The sequence below is a fragment of the Poecilia latipinna genome, unplaced genomic scaffold, assembly GCF_001443285.1.
Source record: "Poecilia latipinna isolate Pla-1442-1.1 unplaced genomic scaffold, P_latipinna-1.0 Scaffold1849, whole genome shotgun sequence".
In the NCBI taxonomy this organism is placed as follows: Eukaryota; Metazoa; Chordata; class Actinopteri; order Cyprinodontiformes; family Poeciliidae; genus Poecilia; species Poecilia latipinna.
This window is the reverse complement of record NW_015114465.1, coordinates 58,127-74,713: the sequence shown is the minus strand read 5'-3', so window position 1 is coordinate 74,713 and position 16,587 is coordinate 58,127. Positions and strand designations below refer to the sequence as shown.

The window sequence follows — 16,587 nt, the reverse complement described above, 5'->3', positions numbered from 1 at the left end:
GATGGAAGGAGTCTTGCTAATTGGAATGGTAATAGCAGTTCAGTAAAGGTGACGATCTTTTGTAATTTTCCACATTTGTCAAGTAGGTAAATTACTTGAGCTATAATTGGGGAACTGATTCAGCCATAGTTGCCATGAATTTATATTTTCATTTGTTGAAATGAAAAGGTGCATTCTTATTTTACAGAGATAATATATAGATTTGGATTAAATATGATTTAAACAGCAAGTAAGGCATGTTGTTAATACAGTTTTACTGCATGACTAGACAAATCTTGATTCTTGATGTTTGCCTTAAGAACTTTAGTCCAACCATATATTTCCTTTTTTTGATTGAAAGTCTACAAGAAGATCCTCCAGCTGGTGTCAGTGGTGCCCCTTCTGAAAACAACATTATGGTGTGGAATGCAGTCATCTTTGGGTAAGAATGTAAATGTACTTAGCCAGAACATTTCAGTATAAAATGTTTTTTGTTTTGTTTTTTTAAATGAAAAAAAAAATGTGTATTTGTTTTATTTTTACAGCCCTGAGGGAACTCCCTTTGAGGATGGTAAATATCTGGTTTTATTTGCTGTCTGGAATGAATTTCAAGGTTTAATGGGTGCAAACTTGAAATGCAGTTCCTGACACAAATTTTGTCTTTCATTTTTCACAGATGTAGATTGATCGTTTGAAAAGCGATGGTTAAATATTGTTTTTAACTTAAAAGGCATTTCAATAAAACCATGTTATTCTTAGTTTTATTTGTTCTTTTCTACCTCTAGTAGGTTATTGTCATTTGTAACTTGTATTCTTTCTAATTAATATGTCGGGTCACGGCTTGTTGTTCTGTTTCCTTCATCCTTTATATTTTCCGTTCCGCCCCACCCTCCTCAGGTACATTTAAACTAATTGTAGAATTCACAGAAGAATATCCCAACAAACCACCCACAGTACGATTTGTCTCAAAGATGTTTCATCCAAACGGTAGGAGGATTGTAACCTGTGGTCACATTACTTCATTAGTGATTGTTGTGGGCCGTTTCTCAATGTGTTTTTGTCCACAGTCTACGCAGATGGAAGTATATGTTTAGACATTCTACAAAACCGATGGAGTCCTACTTACGATGTGTCCTCTATACTTACTTCCATTCAGGTAAGAAATGTCAGCATAACAAACACAGACTTAGATTTAATCTTCTTACCCTGACTGTTCAAAGAAAGGACAAACAACCAGACTACAACCCGAGTGTGTAAACTGTTTTAAAATGGCAAAACAGTTTACAAAAAATGTCAACAACTATAATCTGGTTGCTCTTAAGGCAACATTTCTGAACGTTCCGGAGGAAAACCAGCTTGTCTTTATTCTTTTTTTAGTTGAATCTTGAATTGACATGATGCTCGATACTTGGTTCTACCATCAACATTTTGCCTTGTTTTGAGGATGATTGACCATCTCTGAAAACCTTCAAACTAACTCTGTTTCTGAACTGGCTTATTGTATGTTAAAGCAATTAAAAAAAGAAAAATAAGCTACCTGTTACTTCATCATAGGAAAGAGTAAACCTCGAATCTTGTTCTCAATAGCTGTTTGGAAGCTTACTGTATATTGAAAAAATTGATGATAATAAAAAAAGTTCACACCATTTTAAAACTCATGACAGTTTGAATATATTAGCCAACAGTTACTGCAATCCAGACTGAAACTTGCAGAAACTCGCTAACTTGAAAGCTGTGAATGTGACATTCAGTTTCTGTTTATTTTTTTTATTTTTTTGCCCAAAAGTCACTTTCTTTATGCTTGCTTTATTCCCAAAATAAACTGTTGCTTGCATTAAATATTACTGGAAACATAAAAATGTGAGTTCTTAAATGAACAGTTGCATAAAAAAGAAATTTGTAGCATGTTATTGTTTCTGACCCTTCAGTCTCTGCTTGACGAACCAAACCCCAACAGTCCTGCCAACAGCCAAGCAGCCCAGCTGTACCAGGAGAACAAGCGGGAGTACGAGAAGCGCGTGTCGGCTATTGTTGAACAAAGCTGGAGGGACAGTTGACCTGGCAATCCCAACAGCTGCTTGCTCCATTGTTAAGCTGTGTGTGCTGCAAGTTGTAGTGGAGTAACTGAATTTTTAAACCTTTTTGCTCCCATCTTTTACTTTTACTTTTACGCTTTTATGCACTTTACCCTCAACTTCCCCAACAAGTGTTTTCTTTTTCTTTCGGCCCAGCAAGAGTTTCTTTTTATTTGGTTCCCTCCTTTTCTAGTCAACCAAGGGAAACGGGCCATTAAGCTAAACAAGAAAAAAAAAAATCTGGTGTGTTCTTACTTGCTTTAATAACTTCCCATGACTTGTTATGGTAAAAGTCTACAAGGGTGCATCATTTAGGTCATGGGTTCTTCTGTTGTGCACCTGATTGATTTAGTCAGTTTTCACAATGCAGTGGAATAATGAGCATCACCTGCTACAGCTAAACCAAACATCTCTACACCATGTTCTTTGCTGTGTTGTGAACTGTTACATGCATGACATAGTGTATTCACAATCCTGTTGCGTCCTCGTGTATATAAAGAAACCTGCAACTGAAATTATGTACAGATTTTGCACTGGTTGTCCCTCATGTCACTTTTTCCAGTTCTTGTAAATAAACAAAGTCATCCTTAACAGGGAATGTTTTACTGTTTTTTTCCCCTTACTCATAATGCCATTATTCTAGGAGATGGTTTTTGTAATTAATTTTAAGTAGAGGTAGAACATAATTGAGAAGTATTGAAATTTTCAGATTCCTGTTCTGCCTTTAATAACTAGGCCATATATTTAGCATTCATGCTAACCTTTCTTTACATGTGAAATATTGTTTTGCCCAGCTTTTGCAGTCTTTTCACAATTATAGTTATGTGTTTGCAGTGACTCTTTAAATTCATCATAAGCTGTCCAAACTGCACACTACCCAGTGAAATGTATAGTTTTACATTAAATGTGATCATTGCATTAAGCTGTATAAAGTACCATTTAACATTTTTCACGAGCAAATGAGGGAGGTGCAACAAACGGGTAAAGGCAAATCGGTCATAAGACAAAAATGATTTATTGACCTACATGCAAAACACAAATACTGCACATCACTGCATACACTATCCTGATGGTGAAGGAAGGTGGTAAAGGTTGATGGATTCAGCTAAAAACAGGTGAACGCTATAAAGCTAGGGCAGAATAAAGGTAATTCTTAACCAGAGCTCCAATGGTTCAGATAGATTAAAGAACATTCATGTCTGAATGGCCCAGTCAAAGTCTAGACTTAAATCCACAATCCTAAACTGATTACATATGCCATCCATACAAAAAAATTGAGCTTGAGCTACTTTAGAAAAAAAAAGAAAAGTTTCAGTCTCTAGTTGTGCAAAAGTGGTGCAGATATAACACAAAAGACCAGCTGTGATTACACCAAAATGGGTCCAACCAAGTATAGACTGATTCTAAAAGCATGCTGCACTTATCAATTTGTTTATTTTTCTGGCAAAAAACTGTACCCTCACTCAACCATTATAATAGTTCTTTCAAAATAACATCCCGAACATTTAAGTTCCTGTTTTTACAAGCTGTGAAAGACTGGAAGGGCCTTGGTGATTAATTTAGCCATCAGCCATGACTGAATGATAAATGCTTTGACTAATATAACACTGTATTCTAGTCGTATCTCTTACTTTATGGCTGTTTCCTCTTTGTTTTTTTTCTTCCTTTTATTATTCATATTGAATTTTGATATCTGTAGTTTTGTAGCTTGGATTCATAATCATCACTATGTTGCTCCCAGTCATTTACTGGTCTCACTTGAAAGAGATTTTTAATCTCAAAGAAACATACTTGGTTAAACAAAGGATACATAGACACATACATACACAAACACGTTAACTTTAATAAACTACAATTCACAGCTGGCTGAGCTACAAACCAAACTCTCTTAGACAGCCGTTATATCAGACACCATAAGTTATTTAGAAATGTTTTATTTCTTAAATGAGCAGATATGCTTGAACTTGGGTTTCATGTATGATGGGAACAAAAAGCGATGAGAGTGTAGAGCAGATCTTAAAACATGCACACGGACCTGTTCTTTTCTTACTATTAATGTTTTTACAAATGCTAGCCAGTCGGAGGTGCATCTTGTTCCTCAGCTCTGCAGCGGCTACAAAATTAACTTTTTAAATGACCCTTTTCATTGGTACAATACTTCATAAGTGTTAAATGAAAACAAAGACATAAAACTGTAGCTTTTATTCAGAGTTCACTGGGCCAAGCGAAGCGAGCTACCTGTTATAAGCTCTCTCCTTTTTGGCCCTCTCCAGGGCTTTGTCCATGGTCTTTTCGTTCTCTCCCCGACACTTGGGACAGTACCACTTGCCTTTGGGCTTGTGATGGAGCCCGACGCAGGAGAAATGAAACCACTCTATTGGACATTCGTCATTGTCGCAACCAATCATCTCTCCGTAGGAAACCTGCTCGCACAAGCAGTACGTCGGCTCGTCTGGGTCTATGGGCAGGTCAGGAGGCGACACTTCTCTCTCCGACTTCCCTTTAGATCGTTTCTTCTTCTTGGAAGACGTTTTGGGCCTCTTTTCCCGAGACGCGCCCACTTCCTCTGACTGGTCCAGACCCCCGTAGCACTCGCGGTTTTCTCCGTTCTTCTGACGCCTCGAGCGCTTCCCTCCCGCTTTGTCTCCACCCACCGAACCCGGGGTGACTTCGTCTCGTTTCTTGTCGTGGTGGCCGGATTTGCCCGGAGTGACCGTCGCCGAAGAGGCCGACATCAGGGACACAGAAGCGGTCGTCATAGGCGTCGTCAGAGTGATGTGACTCTCTTGCACTTCTTGGGAGGAGAGGAGAAGCTCAGAATGCCACTCCATTTGTCGGGTTCGGTTCTCCACCAACTCCACCTGAAACGATGAGCATGTTAAAAATGTTTAAATGAAGAATGCAAATCTTTAAGTTGTATGAAATAATTAAATTGATCAAATGTAGATTGAATCATCCCACACCACATATGGATGTACGTGTTTTTAAAAATCTTTATTTTGTTTGTAGATTTTCAAAACTTAGGTCGTCTAGTGCTTTATTGGTTTCTAAACAGATCCAGGTTTTAGAACCACAGGTTCAGACTAAATCTCTGATCTATGAAAGTCTGGATGCCAAAAAAAAAAAGCAGTGAAATGCTCCTGAGGTATCGCCCTCTGCAAATTAAATGTGATTATATCCAAAAGCATAGAATTAAGGACGAAAATCTAAACATAAGGCAAACAAACCATATCTATATATACATATGAATGTACAAAGCTCTTAAATCTGTATAAGTTTAAATCTTTTACACAACAGAATAAGGAATAAATTACTGAAAACCCAAACATTTTCCCATAGATTACCGTATCTTTTGATACTTATCCACTCATGGAAAATGATAAAAGCAACTTAGATAATTGTACAAACTTCAAATTAACTCCGACTTTAATATTTCAAACTTTTCAGTAGAAGGAATTTAATTTCTTATATCTAGTTAATAATTAAATGTACATGCTTAAAATAAGTCACCTAATTTTTTTCTCCCTACTGCGTGTGTGTGCATTATTTATGCTCTGAGGAACATAAAATCTCAGTACTCTAAATTTTGCAAGCATGTTTAAAGAAAAACTTAACTCTTACAATGTTTATATTTATAACTTTACATGTATCTGCAGAAATTCTGTAAAAGGTGACATTAATGTAGCCTCATTTTTATTGACATTTAATTTGTAAAAACTGGTTGTTTTGGCGAGCTATTAGAAATTCTCTTTTGAGTCAGGATGAAGAATGGAGTTCCAGAGCTCTCCTCTTTCTTCATAGTTTCCAGATTATAAAAGCGACATCAACATGCACTTGAAGCAGATTAGCACCACACTGACATGCAGGCGCTGCTCTGTCTTTATCAGCTGAACACCGTCAGGTTTGGGAATTTTCCACTGAGCGGCCACCTCCCAACAACTGAAGCTCTTCTTTAAACATACCATTTGACCAGCAATCTGGATCTTTTCGTCTCCAAGCTCCTGACTGCGGATCAGCGCCCTCTGGATGGATAACTGCAGCTTGCGCCTCTGAAGAGAGTCCAATTCTCGGCGGTAGCGTTCGTACGCATCATCAAGCTCCTTGAGCGCATCTAGGGGGGGAAAAAAAAAAAGAAAAAAGAACAGATAAGAAAATGAAATCACGCAAAACCAACATACTTCCTGCATGTTAATTATCATAGCGGGGCATTGATGAGGGGGCAACATTTTAGATACGTGCTTGTACTTTCATGTAGATTTACTCGGTTCATGCTAAAATGTTACTGTGACATAAAGCCTAAACAAATCTTTTTGCGTCAGTTTGATAAATTACTTAATATACTTTACACTTTTAGTAAAGTATATTTTTAGAATGTTTGTTACGATGTCTTTTGTAGACAGCTCACAAATAAATATGCAAAAACAAGCCTGAATAATTCATTTCGTTGAGGCTCTTCACCTTGATACTTTGCATCTATTTCCCTCATGAGGGACACGCTCCTCTGCAAGTCGAAAGGCAGAGACTCCACCAGGTCCAGGTACTCCTCGACATAATTCACCACAACGTGGCCTGGGTCGCCGTTGCTCGGGTTCAACATCGTGATTCCTTCTCACCCCAAAGACTCCTGTACACCTGCAAACACAAAATCATTATTAGCATGCTCTTCTTCTTCACTGCAAATGTTTAGCGTTGGCGCAACATCACCGTGTGCAACGTCATTATGGCAAAGAGAAGCTTGGACTCCGTTTTTATTTGCCCCTGAATAAATGCTTCAAGAATCTCACACTTCGTTGATCTGTTAATGTACAGACCTTATAAAACCAACCATACCAGTTTTACTTTTCCCCCTTTTAAACAAATCAAACTGTTTAGGTATTAATATCTTAATGAATAAAATTTAAGCAAGACAAAATCATATGAACATTTCACGACTATATGTTACATGGAGATGTCATAATACAGTTTTAAATGGCATAATAGACAAATATATTTTTTTTTTTAGCGTTGCACTCATGACTGGAATTATCCCTAATCTGCCAATAATCTAACAATTAATCAATGGAATATTAGATCATTCAGAATTACGAACAAAAGATCCGCCTTCAGATGTATTTAGGAATAATAAATTTGTGTGAATTAAGTAAAATATACGTAAAAATATACTCTTACGTTGTTTCACTTCGAACCAGAAACAGACATGAAATGAATATATTTTAGGTACAAAATGGTAATCGATAATATGATCTCCCATCGCCTATTCAATGTAAAGTAACGTTAAAGCTCCTTCGCTCTCTTAGTGAGATGAAATCTTGTTTTAACTCAGCATGGCATCAAAATAATTTTGATTTAAATCGATAGAAAGCTTTAAAAGGCTAGCTTAAAGCGCTGTAGCTCATGTAATTATAATCACAGACCGCAACGTTCAGCAAAACCTACACTGTATTAAGCTGCATAGCAACTTAAATATGGATGGATTTATATAATGTTTTATCCCATGTTGCATAAACAATCCCAGTAAATGAATATTTGTGTAGCCACTCTTTTTGTGTGTGTAACTGTTAGCTAAGTTAGCCTGCTAGCTTAAACCGTTACTAAACGAAGCGTGGCACAAACACGGACAAAAACCACGCAGCTCAGTCTTATCTCCCTTATAAACACGGCTTAGAAAACTTTACCTCTGGATATGTTTGGTTTTCCGCTGGTAGCCTCGTCTCCTTGATGGTACCGTGTTACTAACACCAGGTTATGTGCAACTACAGAGCTGAGGAGAGTTAGAGGAGCGTCTCTCCTCAAAAACCAACAACGAACCCAAATAGTTTCAGATGTGCGCATGCGCAACCCTTCCTGTACCCAGAACGGGAGGAGACTGTGACTGCTGCAGTCTGTGGATTAATAAAGACCCTAAAATTACGACAGCAGCGCCGTCCCTTCGATGCAATACATTGGGTAGTACACCATTTCATAATCTTTTGACTTGTATAAGTGGATCTCACTCCTTTGCAGAATCACATTAGGCTTTGTGTTGCAGTGTAAAGAACCTCCTTTATGGACCAGGTTGATACCATTTCAAGATTAGTTTTTTCCATTTCATTAGAAAATTTCTCTCAGTGACATCAATGTGAGACTAAGTTGCAACAAGTAAAGATGAATTTATGGGTTTTTGTAGGAGTACAGGCGGTGCCACAAGCTGTGAGTCCCTATGAAGTTCAAATGTTCTTATTTTTGTAATTGTACTTTAACAACCCTAAACTTGATCTTTTTTGCTTAACAAAATTATTCAATTGTAATTAAACTTTATATCTACTGCAAAAACTTACTCTGACACTGAAAGCATAACTTTTAACAAATATACATAGCTAAATTTTCTATTATTAAAAATATATAAATAAAACACATACAAAAATGTACATTTTGCTGATTTGATGAAGCTAACTCAGGCTTCTGTGTAAACCAAATAATTTGGCTTAATATTTGGTGTGGGAAGAAAAAAAATACACAGCTTCAAGAACAAAATCAGGCGCTTGTCGAATTTTACTTCTGGTTTATTCAAAACATTTAAAACAATGTGATCATGTACAGTATATTCCTCCACCAAACTCCCACCCACTCCCTTAAAGCATAGCTGAAGAAAGCTAATTTTAAGACTAAGTATTTGTGATATTTCCTGGTTGTTTGATTGTTTCAGCTTTCAAACAGCTTCCTGAAGGCCGGACCGATCTCCTGGATCATGTCTGAGGTGGTGGTGGACCTGCCGTGCCGCTGGAACGCCTGATTGTTGCACTGTCTGGTCAGCGAGCAGGCGCCAAACGCTGCGACCACCGATGGGTTCATACTGAGAGAGAAGAAGAAGAAGAAGAAGAAGCAGAAGGGTATGGAGGATCAGCTCAGCATTTTTTTGGCATTATTTCTGTGATTCTTTCCAATAAATAACCAGCAGTAACGTAGCAGTTCTTCACCCTCTGATCAGTCCTGCTGTTGAAGCAGCATGAGCCCAGTGCGCCATGACTCCCATCGATCCACACAGGAGATCTCCTTGTCCTCCACATCTTCTCCCACTGCCCTCAACACTGCACGAGTAGACTGAAAACAACGGCCCATAACAAGAGGTTACAAGCTTTCACAATAAAGAAATGCCGAGTCTGGGATGACGGCGGACGTTTGGATACGAACCTTTACTGCCGTCTGAGATGAGATCCTGCTCCCCCTTTAGCACCAAGGTCAGGTTGCCCATAGCTGCGCTGAGCTGCATGACGCTGCGCTGGTGGTCGCTGCTGTTCATGGGCTCGTGGTGCTGGAAAAGCATGACGGAAACACGGGCGAAAATCAACCGGCGAAGAACTCGCGCGAGCAAACCGACCGTGAACATTTTATTCAAATAAAACTCACAAGTGCCTCAAACAGTCTGGTGAACTCCATGAAGTTAGGAGTTAGGATGCCCTTCTGGTAGCCTTGAATGACCGCTGGCTGGTGTGTGACGAGCCACAGTCCGTCCTGTTGGAAAGCAAAGCCCGAATGAGTTCTTAAAGTCCACAACTGCTGGAACTTGATTTTTTTTTTTTTTATCCAGACTTACTGCATCAATGACTATAGGAATATCCCTGGCTTTAGACCTCTCAATCACTTCCTGGAAGAAAGAACAAGGCACAGCAGGTCTTTGTAGAGATTTAATGATTTTTACTGTAAGACAGTAAAATTAAAGTAAATTTATTTTGTTTGAAAAATAAAGAGTCAAAAAAAACAAAAAACACAGAGAAACCAAAGACTAAAAGCATTCTGAGGGAAAACTATAGAGAATATTATAAGACAATGCAGACCAGCTGATGGTTGAGGTGTTTATTGCAGCGGGATTAAAATCGTTAGCATCTGTGTGCTGAGCTGACCTCCATAATCACATTTTGAGTTCTTTGTTGCTCTGATATTGGGTTTATTAAACAGCCTAGTTTAACCCGTCAAGCAGATATCGATCCCTGAAAACGCTAGATGAATAAATTTAACAGATGAATGTTGTTTACAGAAATATCGTCTGAGTGTTGTCAGCCCATAGTGTGACATCACGGCAGTCATTCGACCGCTCAGGGTAGATTTCAATGCCGAGGTTGAATGTTTATGTGAGTGAATATATTCCACATGCCTTGGCTGTTTTCAGTAAGAAGTCTTCTCTGCCCAGACCTGGTCCCACAACAAGCCCATGGAGTCTCGGGAGCCACTTTTCTATTTCCTCCACAGCATTGGGACTGTCCCTTAACACGCACAGAACAAGAGAGAAATGTTGTTTAACACAGACATATAGAATCCCAAAGACATGCATGCCAAAGATAAAATGAAGGCCATGTGAAAATAACACTCCTTAAAATAAATAAATATATAAATAAATTACAACAATTTTGGTTGATTTTTCCCTCGCATGTATTTTTTGAACAGTTTTGGATTAATTACTGCTGTTTTCATAGTCAACGATTAATCGATTACAAAATTAGTTGACGACTATTTCAATGATCCTTTCATCCCGATAAATCTGATTACTTATTTCTCCTCCAACCTTAATATAAGATTCCTGTCACATTATAACAATGTTGCTCTGGTAATGCATGGTAGCTTTAATCACATGTTAGCTGTTCTTTGTGAATGCAGCGATCAGCCGATGTGCTTACAGAACAGGGTGCACTATGAGCTCAGGGCTGTAGGATTTTATCACCGTAGCAGCATCTTTGGTGCAGAACACATGCGACAGGTCACCCCCCTCAAGAAAAACACAAAACAAAACAAAAAAAATAAGTAGCTACCTCAAATTCACTATGAATGTGCAACATTGGTTATTAGATTTGCAGCTTACCACTTTCAGTGCAGAGATAGCAGCAAAGTATGGAGCTCCAGTGTAACTACAGAGTAAAAGATGGGAAGATTTAGAACATTTTTGTGTAGATTATTATAAAATGTTAAAGTGAGGAGGTGGTCTTCGTTACTCTTTGCATCCCCCGATGATCCCAATACGGCCGTCTTGTCCTTTGTGCTTCTTGGAGGTGAGTGGAGGAACTATACTCTTTACTAGCGAGACGATGTCGTCATCCATGCCTCCGAGTGATGAAGAGCCCAAGCTGTAGTATCGCTCAAGCACTGAGGGGAGGGGGGAAAAAAAAGCCAAGAGATTTTAAGAGTGGATTTATAACAGTTGTATGTGTGATATTTCATTCATCATTTGCATTAAAACTGTTTTATGTCTTTAATTGGAGCATTTTTACTCTATTTTTCAACAGTGGACTTATGATTGAATGTACGAAAATTATGCACAAATAAAAAAAAAAAAAAATAGAGAAATGGGTGAACAAGTTTGGATTTATTTAGGATTTTCTATAATCCACACAGGCTCAAATACAGCCCACTCTGACATTTGGCCGAGGGTTTCTTAGGCAGTAGCTGATTAGACGTTCGGGAACAACCCAGAAACCACACAGACTGACCACTGCCAGTGGTACTGTTCCATTTGAATACATGGATTAAGGAGGAGGAGGCCTCCAAATCCACTTCAAATCAACACAAACAGTTGGAATTTGTATGCGTAAATTTGAAGTGATGTGTAATTTACACTAGTGCTCCATGGCATCAGGAAAACATGTAATTGTAACAGCACTGCTGAATAATGCAATACTGTTCTTCAGGTTTCTGCGATGCGATGTCCCCAAAACTATTTTGTGAGTGCTAGCATCTTAGCAACTAAAAATATACATTCTTTGTGGACATTAGGGGTGAGCATTTATCTTGATAAATGTATCATAAGACTTTTGATTGATAGTTTTTGTAACAAATTCCCCCCAAAAATGCACGTATTCCTGAAATGACTATTTTAGAGTTCTTTGAAATAATAATGTAGAAAATATCACTGCTGGAAAATGCCAATGTGTCTGGCTTACAGAAAATCCATAATCAATCCAAACTTGGGGTTTAAAAATCATTGAATTTGTTTCTTGAATTACGAGTCCATCATAAAAAACTCCATTAAAAGCCCCAAATTACTGACATTCGTGTCCCTAAAGAGTAAATGAAAACTTCTGACCAGCACTGAGGTTTAGTGAATAACCAGGAAACACACTGAGAAAATTTATTATAAAATGGATTAACAAGGGCGAACACAGCCGAGTGTTTACATCACACCTGCGCCGCCTTTTAGTTTCTCTTCAAACACGCCGCCACACCTGACACCTAAAGCCTGAGGATCTGTGCTCGGAGGCTGGCTGAAAGAGTCCGTCTGGGACGCAGGGCGCTTGAGGTGCCCCGGCGGGCCGCGGGTGTGCTGCGACGGGGGAGTGCTGGAGATGACCGGAGGTCGGGCCGGAGGGGACGGCTTGGGGGTAGAGGACGAGGATGACGAGGGTCTGCCTGAGGAGAACACCTGCGCCAGCATCTGCAGCATGTGCAGCTCTCGGGCGTGCTCCGCTTCTCGGCGCCGGTCCTCCGCCTGCAGGCGCTGCTCTTCCACGCGGTAGAAGTTCTCCTCGGCCTGAGCGCTCTGCTCCAGGAACTGCTCCATCAGCTTCTCCATGGGGAAGTTGGAACGCCGCTTTCTGGGCCGCTTAGGCGGTCTGGCCGGCAAATTGCCAGCTACTTTGCCACTGTTCGGCGGATTTGCAGAGGTGCCTAGAAAGAGAAATTCAAAACATTAAGTGAGCAAGCATAAATATATCTTAAGACTGTAACATTATTTTTTTTTTAAACAGACACATCAGCCAGTCTACCAGGGCTTAGAATTGGCTAATTGTCCCTTGATTAGCAAATACTGACAAATCTGTTTTCTCCATTTGTTATTTATTACATGCAATTGCATTTGTAAACGCATCAACCAACAGCTTGTTCTTCAATACCACATTTTTTTACTTTAAAAGAGAACGAGCTGGTTATTGACATGTGATTTGATGCATAAACAGGGATAATCTTGCAATTCCTATCTGATTTGATTCAAAGCTACTACTTTCATCTCATTAGCTTGATCAAAGAAGCTGCTGCACATTTGATGCACATTTGACCCCCTTTCATTTGTTGCACCAGGTGAATTTCAGTAAATATAGCATCAAAAACTCAAATCAACAGTAAACGGCAGGAAAATGCTAGTATTTTTGCAACATATCCACTGCAAGAAGTATTGCTGGCCTACTTTCTAGTACACTTAGTGCACTTGAAATAAGACAAAACCAACTTCCAAGTAACTTTTCAGCATGATATATTAGCTTGTTTTAAGTCTTGATATTGATAATAAAGTACTAGTTATGAATGAAATAATCTGTCAGTGGAACAAGATGGAGTTCTCTTAGAAGTTATAATTGTCTTGTTCCGCTAGCACATTATTTCATTTGCAACTAGTATTTTTTCATCATTAAGAAATTGCCAACTTAAAACAAGCTCCTGTATCATGCTGAGAAGTTACTTATAAGTTGGCTTAGATTTTATTTAATTTCCCTTTGGGGTCAATAAAGTATTTTTGAATTCCGTCTTATTTCAAGAGTCCTAAATATATTTGTGCTTGAAACTAGACCAAAATTATTTAATATTTTGTGTTTTTGCAGTGAGCGTTACAGTTTTTGAATTGAGATATGGGGGGGGGGGGGAATTGAGATGCAAACTGTATTCATTAGTGCAATGAAACTAAATGTCCGGGTTGATCAGAGTGATACAGGCCAGATAAAGCCTGATGGGTGCAGAAAACGTGACCCAGAGGGGTAGATGAAGAGATTTACTTACTGTTATTGCCAACTGTGACTTTAACTGGGATGGGGATGGGGACAGCAGGGTATTCCAGCTTGACTTCAGTCTCAGCAGGATAGGGACACTCTCCTGTGCTCTCAGAGTATCTATCCTGAGCATCCTCTCCATCCTCCTCCAGCCCATCTCCGGTCTCCTCCCCTCCGACCCCGCTGTCCATCAGCTCCTGCGGGTCCAGAACCGTCCGGTTGCTCAAAATACTCTCCATGATGTCATAAAACTTGCAGATCTTGTGGTACTGCCCGTTGTTTCGCAGGTTGCCCTCCTTTGCTAGCAGGTACTGCCTCTTGAGGCTCTTGATGCGGACCCTGCATTGCTCCGGGGTCCGCTCGAAACCCATGGCCCCCAGCCTGCGGGATACGTCTCGGTAGACGAAGCTGTTTCGGAAGTTTCCATCCAGAGCCGTCTGGATGTCCTGCTCCCCCCAGATGTTCAGCAGGGTCCTGGTCTCTATGTCCGACCACAAGAAGCCCCGCGTCGTGTTGGACTGCATAGCTGCTCCGGTTTATAGCGTGACCCCTATCAATCGGAGTTGAATGGAGATGTTTACACCGCAGACTGCGAGGAATGTCGGGTCTGGCCGCATCGAAGCGGCGCGGCGCAGCTAGCCCAAACACTGATCAGTGGCCATTTTGATAGCTCGGAAGGGCTTAAGAATGTAGTCCAAAACTTTAGCTTCATAACAAAACGACGGATAGGGTCAACTAGTTGTTTGCTAGCCGCCTCTATTTATCCGCTCTCGTCGCCGTAAAAGTGCGTAGCAAATTATTTTTGGGTCAACTGAATACGGGTCAGCTTCCGCAGGACTTTGCGGAACCATTAGCGTTAGCGGGCAGCTTTCCAAACCGACCTCTGATCAGTCCTCTGAGGTTAATGTTACCTATCTCCGCTTGGTCCTCCGCCCCTGCTACGTGTCCGCGGGGTCCTAAACACCGTGGTTACAAAGGCTGCAGTCAAAAGCAGCTACGGACATGCTACAGTCATGGCTGTGTTAAAATACAATAGCACCTCGGAAGAAAATCCCCTTCACGTTACCTTTTTGGTTAAAACAGACGAACGTGGCGACAACCGACAGAGCAACTGTGACCAACCACAAGCAGAGCTGTGTCTGAATCTGTTGAGGAACCATTGTTTTGCAAAACGTCAGCCATTGAACCACGGAGCTTCCCCACGCGTAGAAGACCCCTCGAGTTGTTTGCAGTCCTTCTTACCTAAACGGAAAATGCGCTTGGACGCTGGGAAGTGCGCACAAGACCTCCGGATCATGAGGCGGTCTGACCCAGGATAGCAGCACAGTAAAGAAACGGCAGTGATGCGTTTAGAGACGGCTCGGACACTCTAGTATCAAAGCGCCGTGGAGTACACTTGATGTTGCACCGCTGTCTTTGGTGGCTGTGCTGGAGGTAACGGTGTAATGTGGGGTGGTAGTTCACAAAAATATAATCAGAAATTTAAGCTAGTACAAATTTCAGGAAGCTTTCCCTTTGTCTTTTGGCAAATAAACATATTTATTAGTGGTGTGCCTGTTAATGATTTCTGTTAATAGATAAGGCTGTGATGCGTCATCAGGGAGCAACCAAACACAAAACAGTTCCTGTTTTTTTTTTTAATTTATTATTATTATCATTAAAATGACAAGCCATTTTTAGAAATGTGTTTGATGAGACTGACAATGGGTCTTTTTCATCTTTGTGGAGAAAATTTGGCCCATTAGAGAATTGTTTAGAGATGTCTCACACATGAGCAGCCTGTGAAACATCAAAACTGACTAGAACTCACTGGAGTTACATGGTAGGCTAAATACAGAATTAATTTATCTTTTAACTTACTACTACTATTTTTATTATTTACATATGTAGTCATAAATCTTGGTAAACAGTTATTTTTAACATTTATTTATTATGCAAATACAATGTGCGAGCATCACAACATACTTTTAATTTCATATTTGTAATATTTCTTCATTGCGGAAATTTTCGTGAGTCAGGTCAGTTTAGATTAAAAGGTGCAACTGCCTGTGAAGATGACGCATTAATGGCCGGGTGAGGTGTCATTTTTACCCCGAGTTTTGTCTTGTGGGTAAAAATACATCACACTCAGAACTAGACCAAAAACTAATACAATCAGAATGATCGTGTAGCGTTTAAATTTTTTAATACTATTGCAGTTATTTTTATTGTTATTGTTGTCAAAAATACCCAAAGTGGAAAAACATGCTGATCTCTGGTGTTGATAAAAAAAATCAAAAGTTAGTATGTTGACAAAATTATATTTTGTCTCTTTAAAGAAAGATTTTTAGTTGCTTTGAAACAATGTAGTGAATTTAAGTTAATATAAATTATTAATTCATTGAACCTGTTACATATCTAAAAAAAGAGGGGGGGGGGGGTCCCAAATAAACAAACATGACTTAGAACATTTAATGATAGGCAGAAGTGTTAAGCATACATATTAAAAAAAATTCCCTTCTCACCCTCCACGGGTGGTCTCTTTCATCCTCTGAGCTCGGGTCCTCTACCAGAGGCCTGGGAGCTTGAGGGTTCTGCGCAGTATCTTGGCTGTGCCTAGAACTGCACATTTCTGGACTGAGATGTCTGATGTTGTTCCTGGGATCTGTTTGAGCCACTGCTCCAGTTTGGGGGTGACTGCCCCGAGGGCCCCGATGAACACAGGCACCACTGTGGTCTTCACCTTCCAGGTCTTCTCCAGTTCCTCTCTGAGGCCCTGGTATTTCTCCAGTTTCTCATGCTCCTTTTTCCTTTTGTATATATATATATATACA

The 16,587-nt window shown here is 39.8% G+C and overlaps 3 protein-coding genes across 7 annotated transcripts in view; 1 reads left to right on the top strand and 2 right to left on the bottom strand.

Moving 5' to 3' along the window:
* ube2al (ubiquitin conjugating enzyme E2 A, like) overlaps positions 1-2,650 on the top strand; it is a 7,129-nt gene extending 4,479 nt beyond the window's left edge. Inside the window, exons 2-6 of the mRNA XM_015014810.1 lie at positions 341-421; positions 525-550; positions 877-966; positions 1,047-1,135; positions 1,908-2,650. Coding sequence (XP_014870296.1) covers positions 341-421; positions 525-550; positions 877-966; positions 1,047-1,135; positions 1,908-2,036 — 415 coding nt within the window. The 3' untranslated portion in view covers positions 2,037-2,650. The remainder of the gene's footprint in view (positions 1-340; positions 422-524; positions 551-876; positions 967-1,046; positions 1,136-1,907) is intronic.
* A 403-nt stretch (positions 2,651-3,053) lies between these two features.
* Positions 3,054-7,911, bottom strand: ing1 (inhibitor of growth family, member 1). The gene is made up of 4 exons (XM_015014809.1): positions 7,730-7,911; positions 6,513-6,686; positions 6,017-6,165; positions 3,054-4,915 (listed from the first exon to the last, which is right to left on the bottom strand). Exons 2-4 carry the CDS (start codon positions 6,649-6,651, stop codon positions 4,289-4,291), a joined length of 915 nt encoding a protein of 304 aa, XP_014870295.1. The 5' UTR covers positions 6,652-6,686; positions 7,730-7,911; the 3' UTR covers positions 3,054-4,288.
* A 667-nt stretch (positions 7,912-8,578) lies between these two features.
* On the bottom strand, positions 8,579-15,156 carry naxd (NAD(P)HX dehydratase). Of its 5 annotated transcripts, XM_015014812.1 has the most exons (12): positions 15,017-15,107; positions 13,785-14,919; positions 12,204-12,686; positions 11,018-11,168; positions 10,888-10,933; positions 10,706-10,794; positions 10,186-10,294; positions 9,628-9,678; positions 9,441-9,545; positions 9,225-9,345; positions 9,011-9,134; positions 8,579-8,886 (listed from the first exon to the last, which is right to left on the bottom strand). In XM_015014812.1, exons 2-12 carry the CDS (start codon positions 14,296-14,298, stop codon positions 8,736-8,738), a joined length of 1,944 nt encoding a protein of 647 aa, XP_014870298.1. In that variant the 5' UTR covers positions 14,299-14,919; positions 15,017-15,107; the 3' UTR covers positions 8,579-8,735. The 5 variants fall into 5 exon arrangements, with proteins under 5 accessions (XP_014870298.1, XP_014870301.1, XP_014870297.1 ...); XM_015014815.1 differs by lacking the exon at positions 12,204-12,686 and having other exon boundaries at positions 14,841-14,919; positions 15,017-15,097; XM_015014811.1 differs by lacking the exon at positions 15,017-15,107 and having other exon boundaries at positions 13,785-14,933.
* Between the last annotated feature and the right edge of the window lie 1,431 nt (positions 15,157-16,587).